Genomic DNA, 15,516 nt, shown 5'->3' on the forward strand with positions numbered 1-15,516 from the left:
CAAAAAAAAAGAAAATGATTAATTTAATTTGATTTTTACAAAATCATAAGGGAGGAGCAACAGAGTGGGGCTCCAAGTACACTGAGCTGAGTGGAAGGTGGGTGGTTTTAAGTCAAATGATAGGACGTTCATGGGTCTCTGAACCTCTCTTGACCACATTTTATTGTTGGGTTGGGGTTTTTTTTTTAACATTTTCAATGTTAAAATACATTTTAAGGTGTTCTGATAAGAGAAATGTCTCCATTGGTAGACATGTAACCTAGTGGTCAATAAGAAATTCTGACCATATAAATTAGTCTAACAAGTCTGGAGCTACACGGCGCAGCGTTCGTGAAATGCACTGTGAAGCCTGCGGGGCTCTGAGGAGTCACGGCGAATGCAGCAGGCCCAGGCCCTGCCCTCGGGGAGCTCACTGCCTAGAGAGTGGCCCTTGGGTGATGTTCTTAGAAAATGACTTTCAATGGTGAAGGAGAATAGAAAAGTCTTGAAGAAAATATTCCTAACTTTAAAATGCTTCAAAGTCACAGAGTATTTTCCAGAATCCCTAGACTGTTTGTGAAGACTTATGTGAAAATCAGCTGTCGTGATGTAAATATGTCAGTTTCTGTTAACCAAATGTCACAGTGATGCCTTAAGGGGCTGGTGCTTAATCGAAAATACCGTGTGGAGCAGGGCACAAGGTGGTGCTGTGAATAAAGTCTGGTTTTTGTGTTTATAGAACTGTCAGTTGCTCCACAGGGCTTTAGGGATGATACATGCTTATGTTAATTTATATTAGATGGTATATAAGTGGCTTATTTGATAATAAATAACATTTGGTGTCTAAGAGGCTCATAATAAGAAATAAAATACTTACACACAAAAAAACAATTTTTCAAGAGTGATAATTTTCTTTTAAAAGTAAGTTATCCCTGAGTACGCCATACTTGTATTGTGAGGGCATCATAGAAGCCCTAAGGTACAGCCAGTACCTCGCCCCAACTCACAAGCAGTGTGACTGTGGCATCTTAGAAGCGGACCCTTCAGCCCACGTTAACATTGAGACGACTGGAACCTCGCCATCTTGACTAGAACTTCAGAAGAGACCCTAAGCAGGAGCCACCCAGCTAAGCCACTCCTGAATTTTTGACCTACAGAAACTATGAGGTAATCAGCATTTGTTACTGTTTTAAGCTGCTCAGGTTGGAGGAGATGGTTGCATGACAACAGATTACTGGCTGGCTGTGGGTGGGGTTCCCTGGGGTCCACGTGGGAGGGGAGCCTGTGCTCTGCAGAGGGCCACTCTGCACTCCTCCCAGCTCACGTTCAGTGTTTATTTGGATGACTTTTCACTAATAATTTATTATTACAGATTTTGAATACCAGATTTTGAAAAATATCAGTTTCTCTAGTCATATTACCAGCTTCAACTTTGATTTGACTTTTTGTAGCTTTTTATGTAGATATTGTATCTAACCCTATCTGCTTTCCAGTGACTGAGATTTCCAGAGACACTGAATCCCTTGAAAGATGTCAGGTGAGCACAGAGTCAGCACAGTGCAGAAGATGCACCAAGGAGTGTGTTATCCGCGTGGCGGTGGGGTAGGGGGCCCAGCCCTTCTCCACAACACCGCAGTGGGGTCTCTGCACCTGACAACTTCGGGGGGTCCCACCTGCTGCACAGTGCACATAAACAGAACGTTTTGCCCCTCAGCCTCTCCTGTTCTGTTTCTTGATGCCTATCCCATTTTTTGTACCTGAGAAATTGAAATAGCTCAGAGTTCTTGATTATCAGATAAATTCCTGGAATTTATCCCAGGAATGCAAGCTTAGTTTAACATTCAAAAATCAATATAGTATGCTATGTCAAGAGAATAACAAATACAACATGATTATATAAATAGATTGAGGAAAAGCATTTGACAAAATCCAACACCTTTTAATGATAAAACAAGTAGCATAGAAAGAATTTCCTCCAGATGAAGGACATTGACAAAACACATACTACTACTATCAAATGTAATAGTGAAAGAGTCAATGCTTTCCCCTCTCACATTAGGAATAAACAGGGATGTCCACTCACACTGCTAGTCAACATTATACTGGACAGTCTATCCAGGGCAATTAGGCAAGGAAAAGAAAAGGCATCCAGATGGAAAGGAAGATGTGAAACTGTTTCTATTTGCAGATGACTTCACCTTATAAATAGAAAACCTTAAGAAATCCATAAAATAAAATCAGTCATCTAGCCACTATGCTGGACACCTGAAAATGATACAAAATAATATTGTAAATGTAATATGAAAAACATAATTGGAAAAAAATTGAATAAAAACAAAAAAATGTACTTGCAAAACAAAGTGCATAGGAGTATTTGTGACCTTGAGTTAGGCAAACCCTCCTTGTATACTATACCAAAAGCACAAATGACCAAAACACTAAGTAAATTGAACTTAATCTAAATTAAAAGTTGGCATGGCAAATGGAACCTTCAAGAAAGTTCAACAAAAACAAAAGTGTTCTAAAATTAGAGTGTGGTGATAATCTCTGTAAATATAGTAAAAACTATCAAATTGTATAATGTAAAGGAGTGAATTATATGGCATATGTTACACATCAATTAAGCTGTTTAAAAACAGAAGACTCATTGGCTCGCTGTAGAGTTTCAAGGTGAGACAATTATTGTAGGTGTGGACACAGATGTTGCCTGATTCCTAAGGGAATATGCCTGAGAAATTAGGAAGTCACAGGGAAAATGAGTCATATTAAAGATGTTCCAGGAAGAACAAGAAGAGTTCTGGCCTGGTACATATCGGTCTGATAGAACTGTCTCTTGGGCATAATTATCCTAAATAGAAAAAGGTGAGAAAGATTGTTTAAACAGTGAATGCTTTTGTCCTAGAAATATTGACTTCATATTTGTCACCATGGAAATCTCCATGAGACAAGTCAGAAAAACAAATGTCTGGGTAGTTTTCTTTGGATGAGGGAATTTGATGTACTTAAATTCCTTTCCATTTTTATAACTTTGGATTTTAATTTTCAAATAATCTTTGGTCTTTAATTTCACCCTGCAAATTTTAAAATGAGAAGCAGTCTGTGTTCATTATATTTTGGACATTTTTTTATTGCAGTATTTTAATTTAGTTGTTTCATGTCTAAGAACTGTTATAGATGGGGAGAGAGAGACCTGACTCAAGAGACTCCCTCTCCTGCCTTGGTTCTTGTCTCACACACAAGAGAATAACTCAGTCAAAGAGACAAGCACATTTAGTGGAGATGAGACAGCGAGTTTATGAAACACATACGAGCACAAATCTACAAGCAGGCCCCCAGCTAATCTAAATGCCCCATTTATAGAGGAAATAAAGTTGTTAGTAAGTTTATTCTGTACACTTGAGCTGAGGCTACAAGTGGCTACTTAGGTAATCTAAGTACACCGACTATTGGGGTTCAGAGGTTATATAACTCAGCTGGCTTCTAGGTTCTCCCTCCTTGCCCCTCTAAATCTTGGGAATAATGTGCAGCTACAGAGGCTTTCTTTCTCAGTAAAGTCTCTTTGTCTTCGTGAAATAACTACAAAGGCTCCCTTTCACAGAATCTCAAGGACTCCCCTCCTTCCCTCCTGTGTTATTCCTGCTTGTGATGTTTGGAACACCTGGCAATCTTACTAAGATTGTTACAGAAGCCCCTTTTCTCAGCACAGTCCCAAGGACTCTCCCCTCCTCCTGTGCTGTTTTGCTTGCAATGCTCCAGACACCCAGCAAGCAGTCTTAGCAGACCAAGCTCAGGACTGCCGAGTTAGTTGGTGGGACATGTGTTCCTCTTGCTTCTTTCTAGCCTTCTGTATTAAGTTCCTTGTTAGATTGTAATATCGAGGGTTCTGCCTTTATTTCCCCTCTGGCCACTCATTCCTAGCTGCTACCTAAGAGAACCTCTCATAAGCAGATTTGGGCCATATGGCTGCACATAATACAGAACCAGAATTAGACTGGGGAGTAAATGTTAGGGTTTGAGTTTAGAATGGCTTAGAATCCATTTAAATACACTTCTGGTCCATTGCAGAGCTTTCTGGAGCAAAATCAACATTGACCTCTGTTGATTAAAAAATAGTTCACAAAAGAACATAGTTGGCATTAGAGGAGCGACTCCATGAAAGTTAGTGGCAAGACAGTCCAGAAAATCCAGGCTTCCCTCCCTCCACCCCACCCGCACCCCAAATGTACCTTCAACGATGGCCATACTCCTGGCTGGCTGGCTCAATGGGTTAAGCAAAGAAAAAAAGATGCCAAGTGTTTGGGGTTGGGGTAGCTTTTTACTCCTGAGTTTGTGTTTCCATATGAAAGGATATCAGTCCACTCTCTGACAGGCAGGTGAGGATAACAGACTGAGTCTGTAGAGCACTGTGCCCCCTCCACTCGGTCTCAGCTACAGGAGCATGTCCTCTGGTCACCTTGGGCTCAGCGGTAAGCCTGGCAGCGAAATTTACCTCTGCCTGGTAAATTTTCCTGCATTTCCTGTGACTGGGTGTGTTAATTCTGGAGTTCAGAATTAGGAAGCCCACTGTTTGGAATCTCTCAGCCATGTTTCCAGCCTAGACATTTGCAATGTTAAAAGGAGTGTTTTGATTTCCAATTCTGTTCTTTTTGCCTCTCTCTGTTGGCATGGGATTCAGGTGAAAAAAAAAAACGTGCTATTTATTAGTGTCATCAAACTATAAGATTTGTAGCTGGAGCACATCATTTGATAACATTCCTCTCATCAGAGACAACTCAGTAAGGGCTTCTGTATAGTTCTAGGCATTTAAAATATCAACTTTTGAATTTGAACAGTATCAAGACTGTCATAATAGTTCACCTCATATTTGGGCTCCTGGCACAAATTGCTAATTAGTATTTCCTTAAAAATACCTCTTTAGTATATGAAAAAATATGGGTAACTGTAAATGTCACATATACATAAATTCACTGATGATATATTGAATATGTTAAATATTTCCTTTAAAAATATTTTATGTTTGAGTGTACTAGTTGCTATATTGGCTAAGTTAAATTGTCTTCCAGTTAATCAAAGTCTTCTGTGGCATCATGACCTCTGTTTCATCGTGTAAATCTTCCACAGTATCACTTCAGATACCCTGCCTTCTAATAATTGCAATGGTGTCATTTAGATTATACTTATTAGCTATAGGGCTTCTATTTTTCAGTGTAGTCTAATAACTTAAACTACTTCAGGAAAATTATTAGGATAAATCCATGGCATGTAAAGGAAGTAATATGGACTTTGCTGACTCCGCACAGCATGGTGGCTGAGTGCACAGGGAGAGTGAGCCAACGGCTGTATTGCCCTTGTGCCCTAATTTTGGAAATCGTGTATGTACTCTGAGTTGAGGCAATCTTACTAGCCTCGCAGATCAAGAGGAAGGGACATAACCTCACTTCTTGATGACTGAGTGGCACAGTCCTTGAAGAGCATGAATTATGATAAATGTTATACTCATTTTTGAAAAAACAGAATTTTCCACAGTAGGTATGATATTTATCATTATTTTAAATGTAAGTGTTCTTCCCTCTTTGAATTACAAACAGAAGAAAAACTAAAGGAATGTTTTGATTTCCTTTATGGAAAATTCAGTTTGAAAGTCATTAGTGAAAAGCTGAAAAAATATTGATACCAACCCATCAGGTTAAAATACAGATGTAACTCCACCTCATCATTAGCTGACAGGATGCTGTGGTGTGGCAGAGACTGGTGCCATCAAAATGCTGTGTCCAGGACTACGATGGATAGGAGACATGATTTGTTAGCTCTGTAAGTTGGACTATTGTTAAATGAATTTGATTCAACCATGTCATATTTTCTTATGTAATCCTAAGCCGTTAATATGAAACCAAAAATGTGGAGTATGTTTCCAAAAATGCATTTTTAATATCTTGAATTCTCTAGAAGAGCATTAATAAGAAGATATTGGAAAATGAAGAATTTGAGACAGCAGAAATAAAAAATTAAATTATGGGAAGTTGGAACTTAAAAATCTGTAAACAAGAGAAGTGTCTGTGTCAAAGAGGAAGGAAGGGCACAACTGAGATGTACCACAGTGTCCCGAGTGTCAGGCGTGTCACCACATTCCTCTTTAGTGTTTGCGTCTGCAGCCACGTGCACGGTTTTTCCCAGCAGGCAGTTCCCACTGTGCCCAGCTCGAGCCTTCCTCGTCCCCTGTTTGGCAGCCTCTGGATCTTTCCTTTCTATATGGGGTGGGGCAAAAGTAGGTTTACAGTTGTTTGTGTGGAAAATAATATCATAACTCATAAAAATACAAGAACAAACTCTGTGCTTCACGTGGTCACCACAATTGTGGTCACTGCTTTTCCCCACCCTGTACATGGACCACCAACTTAAAGAACTGTGCTCAACTCTCATTACTTGGTAATGGAAGGGAAAGAGAGCCAGCTAGAGGGTGTAAAATTTATTTAATGTCAAAAGATACAGGGAGTTCAGAAAAGATGCAGAAGATAACAGCACGCCCCCAGAGGGAGTGCCTCAGATCCTCCAAGTTCTCCACAGTGGCCCTGTGCATGGCACCAGGTATGAAGAGTGAATGATTGCATCATCCTGAGAGACCCTGCACCATTCTCTTGGATTATTTTTTTCACTTTTATTTTGAAAAAATCAGTTTCACATTAAGTTGTAAAGATACTACATAGGGGTCCCGTGTGCTAGTCACCATTTCCCCCAACTGTTGCATCTTAATTACAGTACACTACCAAAACAGGCACACTGACATTGACACAATGCCTTTGTATAATTATTTTATGGCACATGTAGCTTCATGTAACTATCACCACAATCAAGATACAGAGCTAACTCGCCACCACAAAGATCTCCCTTGTGGCACCCTTTTATAATCATATGTGCATTCTCCCCACAGCCATCTCTGCCCCTGGCAACCATGGGTCTGTTTTTCATCTGTATAGTTTTGTTATATTGAGAATGTTATATAAATGCAATGATAAAATATGAGTGAGCATATGATCTTTTGAGATCAAACGAGCTAAGTATGTTTAATTTTTGGTTTAATTTTTCTAATTACAGTTTACATGTAATATTTTGTATTAGTTTCATATATACAAAGTAGTGTATGTTTATTTTTATTGTATTTTTTCCATTACTATTTATCCCCCTTACACCTTCTTTCACCTCTACCCACCTTCCTCCCCCTACCCTGAAATCAGCACACAATTGTCTGTGTCCTCGAGTTCTTTTTCTTTTTTGCTTAATTTTTAAAAGCATTTTGAAGTGTAATATACACACACAAATGCACATATTGTATGTGTTGAACTTGATACAATTTTGGAAACAACACGCAAGGGAGTTACCACATCTCGTACTCTACACTGCCCAGCTATTCTGGAAACCCTGGCCATGGGTTTGCCTGCAAGAAAACAAAATGAAACAAAAAACCCACATCCCTGAGTATTAACTGTGAAAACTAGGTGCTTCCCAAGCTTATCATCCCTCAGCTGGCCCACTCTTCAAGCCTAGTGAAGACCCATTCTTACACCCACCTTTTCAGTACTCCAGCACCTTTCTCCTTTCACTCTGGGTTACTCTCGACTATACATTTTAGTAATAGGTGACTCACTCCTTACTTCACACTTATCTGTTCCCACTGTAATTGTATTTTGAGAGCATGTATTGCATACTATTTAATTGAGCAGTTAGTTTTTCTTTAAATGTATCATTTAAAATTGTTTTCTATATTCCTCAAGTGGTATTATTACAAGGAGTGGAACCAGAAATTAATGATAAAATAGGGTTAACTACCACAGTTACATAATTCAAGAATGCATAAAACATTTAAATCTGCAATATTCCATTGCAAAGTTCAACTATTTTGACACTGTCCCATCAGATAAGGTAACCAGTTAACTCATGTGATCAAAGATCTTTATAAATTCTTACAATGTTTCTCTAGTATATTGACAAGTTATTTAACATCTCCTGGATTGCAAACTGGTCGACTAGAGAGCACCTATAATAAAGCTCCCCCTTTTGAAGCTGCTTTTCCTTGCAGGACAGGGATAGCTGATCATATTTGGCCGTGAGGTCTCATGCTAAACTACTGGCAGGGGTTTCTGTGCAGGCAAGGATTTCTTTTACACGTTTTACTTCAAGAATATTATAACCAATTTTAGTCATTGAATTAGTGAAGATAAAAAATATTCCTCAAGTCTGTCAAGAATTTGGAGAGACAGGCATACAACCATATGTTGCTGAAAGTGTAAACCAACCTCTCTGAAAAACAATATGGTGATATTTATTAAGAATCTCTAAAGTCATGCCTAGTAATTCCATTTCTATTTAACACTTTTCTTAGTAAATGTTCTGGAGTGCATAAAGATTTATGTGCAAAGCTGTTTAACTGTTATCATTTATAATAAGTACAAACATTGAAACAACCATCCAGCAACAGGAAAATGTTTGATTATGGCATGTTTCTGGAAGTGTGGACCAGCACACAGACAAAAATTAATTAAAATACCGAAGAAATTTTTAGGTGTGGAAAAGGCCCAAGATACAAATTAAGTTTTAAAAGACAGTTGGCAGGACTTTGTAAGGAACTGTTATCTCTGAGTGGTTATCTTTGAGTGGTGCTGTTATTGGCTATTTTTCTTATTTATGTTTTCTGTATTTCCTACAAAGAGCTCTATTATTTTTACAATCAAAACTTTTTTTAAGAAAAATATTCTTTGGGGAGTATTTGGTATGTAAGTATTCAAAGTCTCAGTCATGATGCACTTGTTAAATTTAAAAACCACAGGAGCCTCTCAAAATCGTAAATTTCGATCTTTGCCTTTTTTCATTACAAATCATTTCCACCTATCTCAATTTCATTTTTTAAATTTGATCATTTTAGATTATCACTTTAAATATATAACTTTGGGTTTCTTCAGGTTGATAATTTTATGTTCCCTCATTAAAAAAACAAACAACTCCGAACAAACAAAAACAAGCCTCTGAAGTTGCACGTATTAAAAGTAAAATCGATCTGCTCTGGCCGGTGTGGCTCAGTGGATGCAGCACCGGCTTGCAAACCAAATGGTTACGGTTTGATTCCCAGTCAGGACACTTACTTGCCTGGGTTACAAGCCAGGTCCCCAGTAGGGGGCACGTGAGAGGCAACCACACATGATGTTTCCCTCTTCCTTACCCTCTTTCTAAAAGTAAAATATCTTTTAAAAAGTAAAATCTATATGTATCCTTGATTTTCATCTGCACATATTCCTCTACTGTGTCATACATGTAATGAACAGCATTAGCATGCCTCCGAACTTTTTTCTGGACTTTTTAATCTCAAAAGGGGTTGGCAAAACCCACTTGTAGTCAATTACACATCGAAACCTCGGTCCACCTGTGAGCCTTCGAAACAATCGGAAGGGCTGGAAGAAACGCACCTCGGGTTCAGGTGGTCCAGGATATCCACCCGGGCAGTTCACTGCAGGGCTGTGGCCCAAGGGTAGCCTGGGAATGAGGAGCAGCCTGCCCTGGAAACAGATTGGGGAAACCGGAGTGCAAAGGTGATGGATGGCAGAAGGCCCCCATCATGGACCGCTAAGGGCAGAGCTGGCTTAAACGTAAGAGCCCAATCCGGGAGGTGAGTGAGAAAACAGAGGCGAAGGACTACGGAGAGGAAGAAGGTTCTTTATCTTCTCTTAGAGCTGGAATAACTGGATATTTTTATTTTTTAAGATTTGTTTATTTTTAGAGGGGAAGGGAGGGAGAAAGAGAGAGACAAACATTGAAACGGGACATCGATCTGTGGCCTCTCCCTTGTCCTCCACCGGGGACCTTGCCAGCAATCCCGGTCCGAGTCCTGACCGATTCGAACCAGGGACCTTCAGGTTTGCCGGGCGACGGAAGCTCCACTGAGCTACACCCGTCGGGGCTAATCGGGTATTTAATAGTGTCTCCTTTAAAACCATATTTCAGGAACTCCCTAGATCTTGGGAACTCAGCTTCCTCAACTGGGAAAAAACTGCAACGAAGAAATTCTTCCCCAACCTGGACTCGTAGTTCCTGGAGTCAGAGTTTAGAGACCTCCCCTTTAAAGACCCGAAGAGTACGCATGCGCCGAGACGCAGCCCGCCCCTGTGGGCGGAGCTTGTTTTGCAGTAGGTTTGCGCGGGCGCCAGCCCCGCCTGCCGCACCTGCGCCGGCTACACCCTCTTCCCACCTGCGGGTCCTTGGCCTGCGCCTCTGGAGCAGCACCTGAGGGCGGGTCCGTCAGGGAATTGGTCTTCTAGTTGAAAGGGGCTGCGCCCGGGACCAGTGTAACTGCGGCAGCGGCAGGTGGGGGATCGCTGCTAGGGTCAACTTGGGGAGCTCCACGCCTGAAGTGTCAGAACTCCCCGCCTCTCGGCATCTGGATCTAAGCGCGCGGCAGGAATGGGCCCGGACCTTGGCGGGAGGGAGGCCCTGTAGTGAGGCCTCGGCCGGGCAGCGGACCAGGGCCTGCCGACATTGCGTGGGAGCCCCAGCTGGGCCGCGCCCGGAAAAGCCGGGATCCCCGCCGGCTGCAGGATGAACACAGGGCACCAAGGCTGCCCTCCCACCTGGGTCTCTCAGTCCGCTGAGTTCCGGCTGGCTGTCAGAGTTGGGCAAAAGCTTGGTCCCTGCGTGCGGGAAGAGTAACTCCTGGGCTATATTTGGGGATATTCTTGGCACTTTACGTGTTTGCTTTGGATTAGATCGGGATTCGCGTGTTGACACCGGAGAGTTGACTCGGTTTGTCCGGGCATTGAGCCTCTGGCGGGACAGCTGCCTTACTGGACACCCAGACCCCGAGGTTTGAGAGTGCTTTCCAAAATAAACTGTTAGGCTGATTAGATCTCTGTCCTTCGACTGTATGGTTCTAGCTGCAAAGGGAGCGGAGTGCCACAAGGGCGAGGAAGCCAAAATTTGTTTGGAAAATTATGTATGTACGTTTGCATAATTGGGTTTTGGCAGTTCGCCAGAAAGTGCCACCTGATCTTGATCTTGCTTGTTTTCAGTGCAAAAATACGATAATCCACCAGGACTTTACGTGTGGTATTGTGTGTGAGTGTGTGTGTTAAGCTTTATTGGAGTTTATGTTTGAAAAGGCTGAACTTTTGGGGTAAGATGAAAATGGGAAAAGGCACGCTCCATCTTTTTGTAGAGATTTGTGTAAATAAGATTAGAACAAGAAATTATGTATTTTACAACCCAGGCTTATACCTTTCCCTTCAGGGCTGATTATTACTTACTTCATTCTACACCATTTTTCCACTGTCAGATTTTTTTTTAGAATTGATAGTTTTATTTTAAATTTTATCATTTTGCATTATGTTCACAGAATATTTCAATGCTCCCTTGGATTTGGAAAGAGTAAATTTTCAACAAATATTTATTTGAGCACAGAATGTGCCTGACACTGTTTTACATGCTATGGATACAGCAAGGAGCCAGATGGACAAGACTTCTAATCCTTTAGAGTTTACATTCTAATGGGGAGAGACAAATAATAAGTACTCGTATTTTGCCATGTATAATGAGCACTCGTTGCCCAAATTTTTTAGGGAAAAATAAAGATGCACATTATACATGGGTATAATGATTACATATGGGCATAATAACAGATGCAATAATCCCACGTATAATGCACGCAAGAGCACATCATACATGGCAGAATACAGTACATCAGGTGGTGGTAATTGGTACACTGGGGACTGATGTGCTGGGCTAGAGAGTGGCTGCTTTAGATTGGGAAATCCTCTCTGAAAAGGGACACTGAAATTGAGATTTAAATGAGAAATAGGATCCCAAAAAACAAGGGAAGAGGATTTCAAATTAAGAACACAGCTTTATGAAGATCAAAGACCCGGAGTCTTTTTGACCCAGGAGGCTCGACCAAAGTGAGGGAGAGGGAATGTGGCTTTGTAAGCCCTGGTGAGGAGTTTGGATTTTATTATGAATTTGTCACCTTCCTTCCCTTGGTTTCCTGAATTTAATTTGGTCCTTCACCTCAAATCTCTTATATCATTTTATCCTTAATTACACAGGATGACAAACCATGACTTCAATAGTTTACCCATTGCTACTTACATTTTGAGTAAAACCTTTTGTTAGTTTTTATGAGTGAACCCTACAGTTCTGCATCTTAAAGGCAGAGCAGTTACCTTGGTTCCATCCTGTGGAAGGAGCAGCTGAGACAGTTTGTTAAAATAGTGAAAATCTTTTTGAGTTTGAGATGAGCAAATCTAGAATGAGGCAGAGAGGAGAATTGGTGAGTTAAGGGCAAGTCTTCAAAGGTGAAATGAATACCTGAGGTTTTAGATGTTTAACGTCAAGGCAGTTTGAAGTTGTTTGACAGGGTTCTTTTTTAGGAGTTACAGAACTAATTGGCATGGCACTGTCACCGTGATCATCATCAGAAGTTATGGTCATATAAATGTGTTTTTTTCCCTCTTCAAGTTGCCCTCATCCCTGGTATAATAGACTGTCCTTTAAAAATATGAATACAGGAGCTTTCAGTGAAAAAACTCGTAAGTTGATTCTGGCCCATTCCTATGTATGGATTTGAGTTGGATTTATTTTCTTTCAAGGATGAAGTAACCTTTATCAATTTTAAAATTGCAGGATATTTTGCTTCAAGGGAAGAACATGGTGAAACTGATTCACACATTAGCTGATCATGGTGACGATGTCAACTACTGTGCCTTCTCCTCTTCCCTTTTGGCTACTTGTTCCTTGGACAAAACAATTCGCCTGTATTCCCTGAGTGACTTCACTGAATTGCCACACTCTCCATTGAAGTTTCACACCTATGCTGTTCACTGCTGCTGTTTCTCCCCTTCAGGACATATTTTGGCTTCATGTTCAACAGATGGTACCACTGTCCTGTGGAATACTCAAAATGGACAGACACTGGCAGTGCTGGAACAGCCTCGTGGGAGCCCTGTGCGGGTTTGCAGGTTTTCCCCAGACTCCACTTGTTTGGTGTCAGGGGCAGCTGATGGAACTGTTGTTCTGTGGAATGCGCAGTCATACAAGTTGCATAGGTATGACGATTTAAACCTTTTCTGTCTTCAATCCTTTGAAATAGGCCTAACAAAAAATAATAGAAACACTATTTTGATGACTAAGAATCAGATACTTTTCAGACATCACAAAGAAAAATGTTTTGACCTGTCCTTTGAAGGTCACAAAAACAGATGTTTAGTGTCATTCTTGTAGTAGATTGGCTGGAGTCGTAGAGTTTTCCTTTGTTTTGTAAAATAAGGGTTATTCTTATTAGATTTTTCTGTATTTTTATAGTGAGAGTTAGGCAAAGAAAGCAGTCTTTTGAATAAGATTAGTAATTTTAGGCTTTATTTTTGTCAGTAGCTCATTGGCTCAAGTGTTCTCAGAGATAAAGACACAACTATTTCCTGATGAGGATTCTTGCAGGGTGGAGGACCACACCCAGAAGAAAGTGCTTTGTGATTAGAGTGGCACTGTGTGACCATTTCTTTAAAAAACCGTAATCAACACCTGGAAACTCCTTTTGGATAAAAATACATCAGTTAATTTATATAAGTGATATTCTGTTAAAACAACATTAAAAATATGTGCTTTTATGTTTTGATGTTGTGGTGAAATGTTTATAACAAAATTTACCACTTTTAAGTGACATTAAGCACATTAAAAACCATAAACATTTAAATGTTAACAATTAAAATAGCCTAATGTACCTTCTGTTCTCTCTACCCCTCAGTGCCATTCAGAGCACAAGTGCTGGCTGGTGAACAACTGTTGCTCACTTAGGTTTAGGTCTTTGGGTTGAAGAAGGTGATGTGTTTCAAGTGGTGTTAATAAACTGTTTCAAAAGAAAGCACAGAATGAAATGTCTTTAAGTTATGTTCTATGAATGAACTACAGCTGCCATCTAAGAAATCTTTTTTACTTATCAGGTGATGAATTCTGTCTTTATAGAATTAGTTCTCTGGTGTATTGGGTTGGCCAAAAAGTTTGTTTTGTTTTTTTCCATAAGATAACTCTAGTAGCCCTTAGTTGTCTTTAACTTCATTCAAAACAATTTTGTTTTTGAATGACAGCTATCATATCAGCTTGCCTTTAAAAAAAACTCATCAAAATTGGTGAATTTTTGTGTAGCCATTTTAATATTGAAGATGGAAGAAAATATGCAATATTTTCGTCATATTATGCTTTATTATTGGGTTGGCCAAAAAGTCCATTTAGGGTTTTTTTTGTGAATTAAAATACATATTTTTCATTTTCACCAATAATTATTGATTTGGATATTTTGAGTTATGTCGACTTTCTCCCATGTGGTCTAATGTTGATTGTTCTCAATCTCTTGATCGCCATCACCTTTACCTGGTCTCCCCAACTGTGGAGCATCATCCAGTGAGAAATCTCCAGCATGAAATTTTGCAAACCACTTTTGACACATTTGATCCATACACTGCACCTTCTCGATATATTGCACAGATCTTTTTTTTTTTTGCATTTGAGTTGCAGTCAGGTAGACCAGTTGAAGTTGATAGCAATCAAATCAAGATGTTAATTGAGAACAAGCAACGTTATACCATGCAGGAGATAGCTGACATACTCAAAATATCCAAATCAATAAAGTTATTGGAGAAACTGAAAAGTGTGTCCTTCATTTTACTGAGCAAATCATATGGTCTTTTTGGCCAACCCAGTACACTATGTGACTAATGATGTAACATGATACACTAAAATAAATTCAAGCACTGGCTAGGACTCTGCACTAATTGTTTTTTACTCATTTATTTTCCCTGATTGAGAAAATGGTATTGTTAGCACAGTAGTACAGTGCTGCTTTATCTTCCCAAGATAATTTTGACTTGTTCACAGCATTTTCCTTTCATAAGGCATTTGTATTTGAAGATGAGGTGAAAGGACTTACTATTGCTTCAGGGTGATTTTAAAACAAAAGTTGAAAGTAGCTTCAACCCCAATCATGTGTTATTCAATAAAAATAGTTTTATCTTTTTATTAAAATATGTGACTACAGTTGATATTGTTGATTTTCATTGCTGTTAAGGTCTGGAGATTTTTTAAAAGATTTTATTTATTTTTAGAGAAAGTGAGGGAGAGAAATATCTGTGTATGGTTGCCTCTCACATGCCCCCAACTGGGGACCTGGCTCACAAGCCAGGAGTGTGCCCTGAGTGGGAATTGGACCATCAACCCTTTGATTCACAGGCCAGTGCTCAATCCACTGAGCCATGCCAGCTAGGGCTTGAGATTTTTTTTATTACTCTTATTTACAGTTGAACCCATTTTTCCCCCATTACTCTCCCTTACTTTACCTACCCCCCACCTCCCACATTCAATCTTCTCACCACCCCTCGCCCCGGTTGTCTTTGTGGGTCCTTTATACATGTTGTTTGACTTCTCCCTTCCCCTTCTTTCCCCCATTACCCACCTCCCTCCTCCCCTCTGATTACTGCCAGTTTGTTCTTTATTTCCATGTCTCTGGTTATATTT

The 15,516-nt window shown here is 40.0% G+C and overlaps 1 protein-coding gene across 9 annotated transcripts in view; it reads left to right on the plus strand.

Annotated features, from left to right (window-relative positions):
• Positions 1-10,139: 10,139 nt before the first annotated feature.
• Positions 10,140-15,516, plus strand: part of WDSUB1 (WD repeat, sterile alpha motif and U-box domain containing 1) — a 76,242-nt gene continuing 70,865 nt past the window's right edge. For 3 of the 9 annotated variants that reach the window (XM_036023427.1, XM_036023428.1, XM_036023433.1), the window contains exons 1-2: positions 10,365-10,632; positions 12,637-13,058. In XM_036023427.1, the coding sequence (XP_035879320.1) occupies positions 10,561-10,632; positions 12,637-13,058 (494 nt within the window). In that variant the 5' untranslated portion in view covers positions 10,365-10,560. Of the gene's footprint in view, positions 10,330-10,360; positions 10,668-12,633; positions 13,059-15,516 lie in introns of those variants that run through there. The other 6 variants (XM_028510923.2, XM_036023432.1, XM_028510924.2 and 3 more) reach the window with 6 other exon arrangements.

Source organism: Phyllostomus discolor, chromosome 4 (genome assembly GCF_004126475.2).
Source record: "Phyllostomus discolor isolate MPI-MPIP mPhyDis1 chromosome 4, mPhyDis1.pri.v3, whole genome shotgun sequence".
Lineage (NCBI taxonomy): Eukaryota > Metazoa > Chordata > Mammalia > Chiroptera > Phyllostomidae > Phyllostomus > Phyllostomus discolor.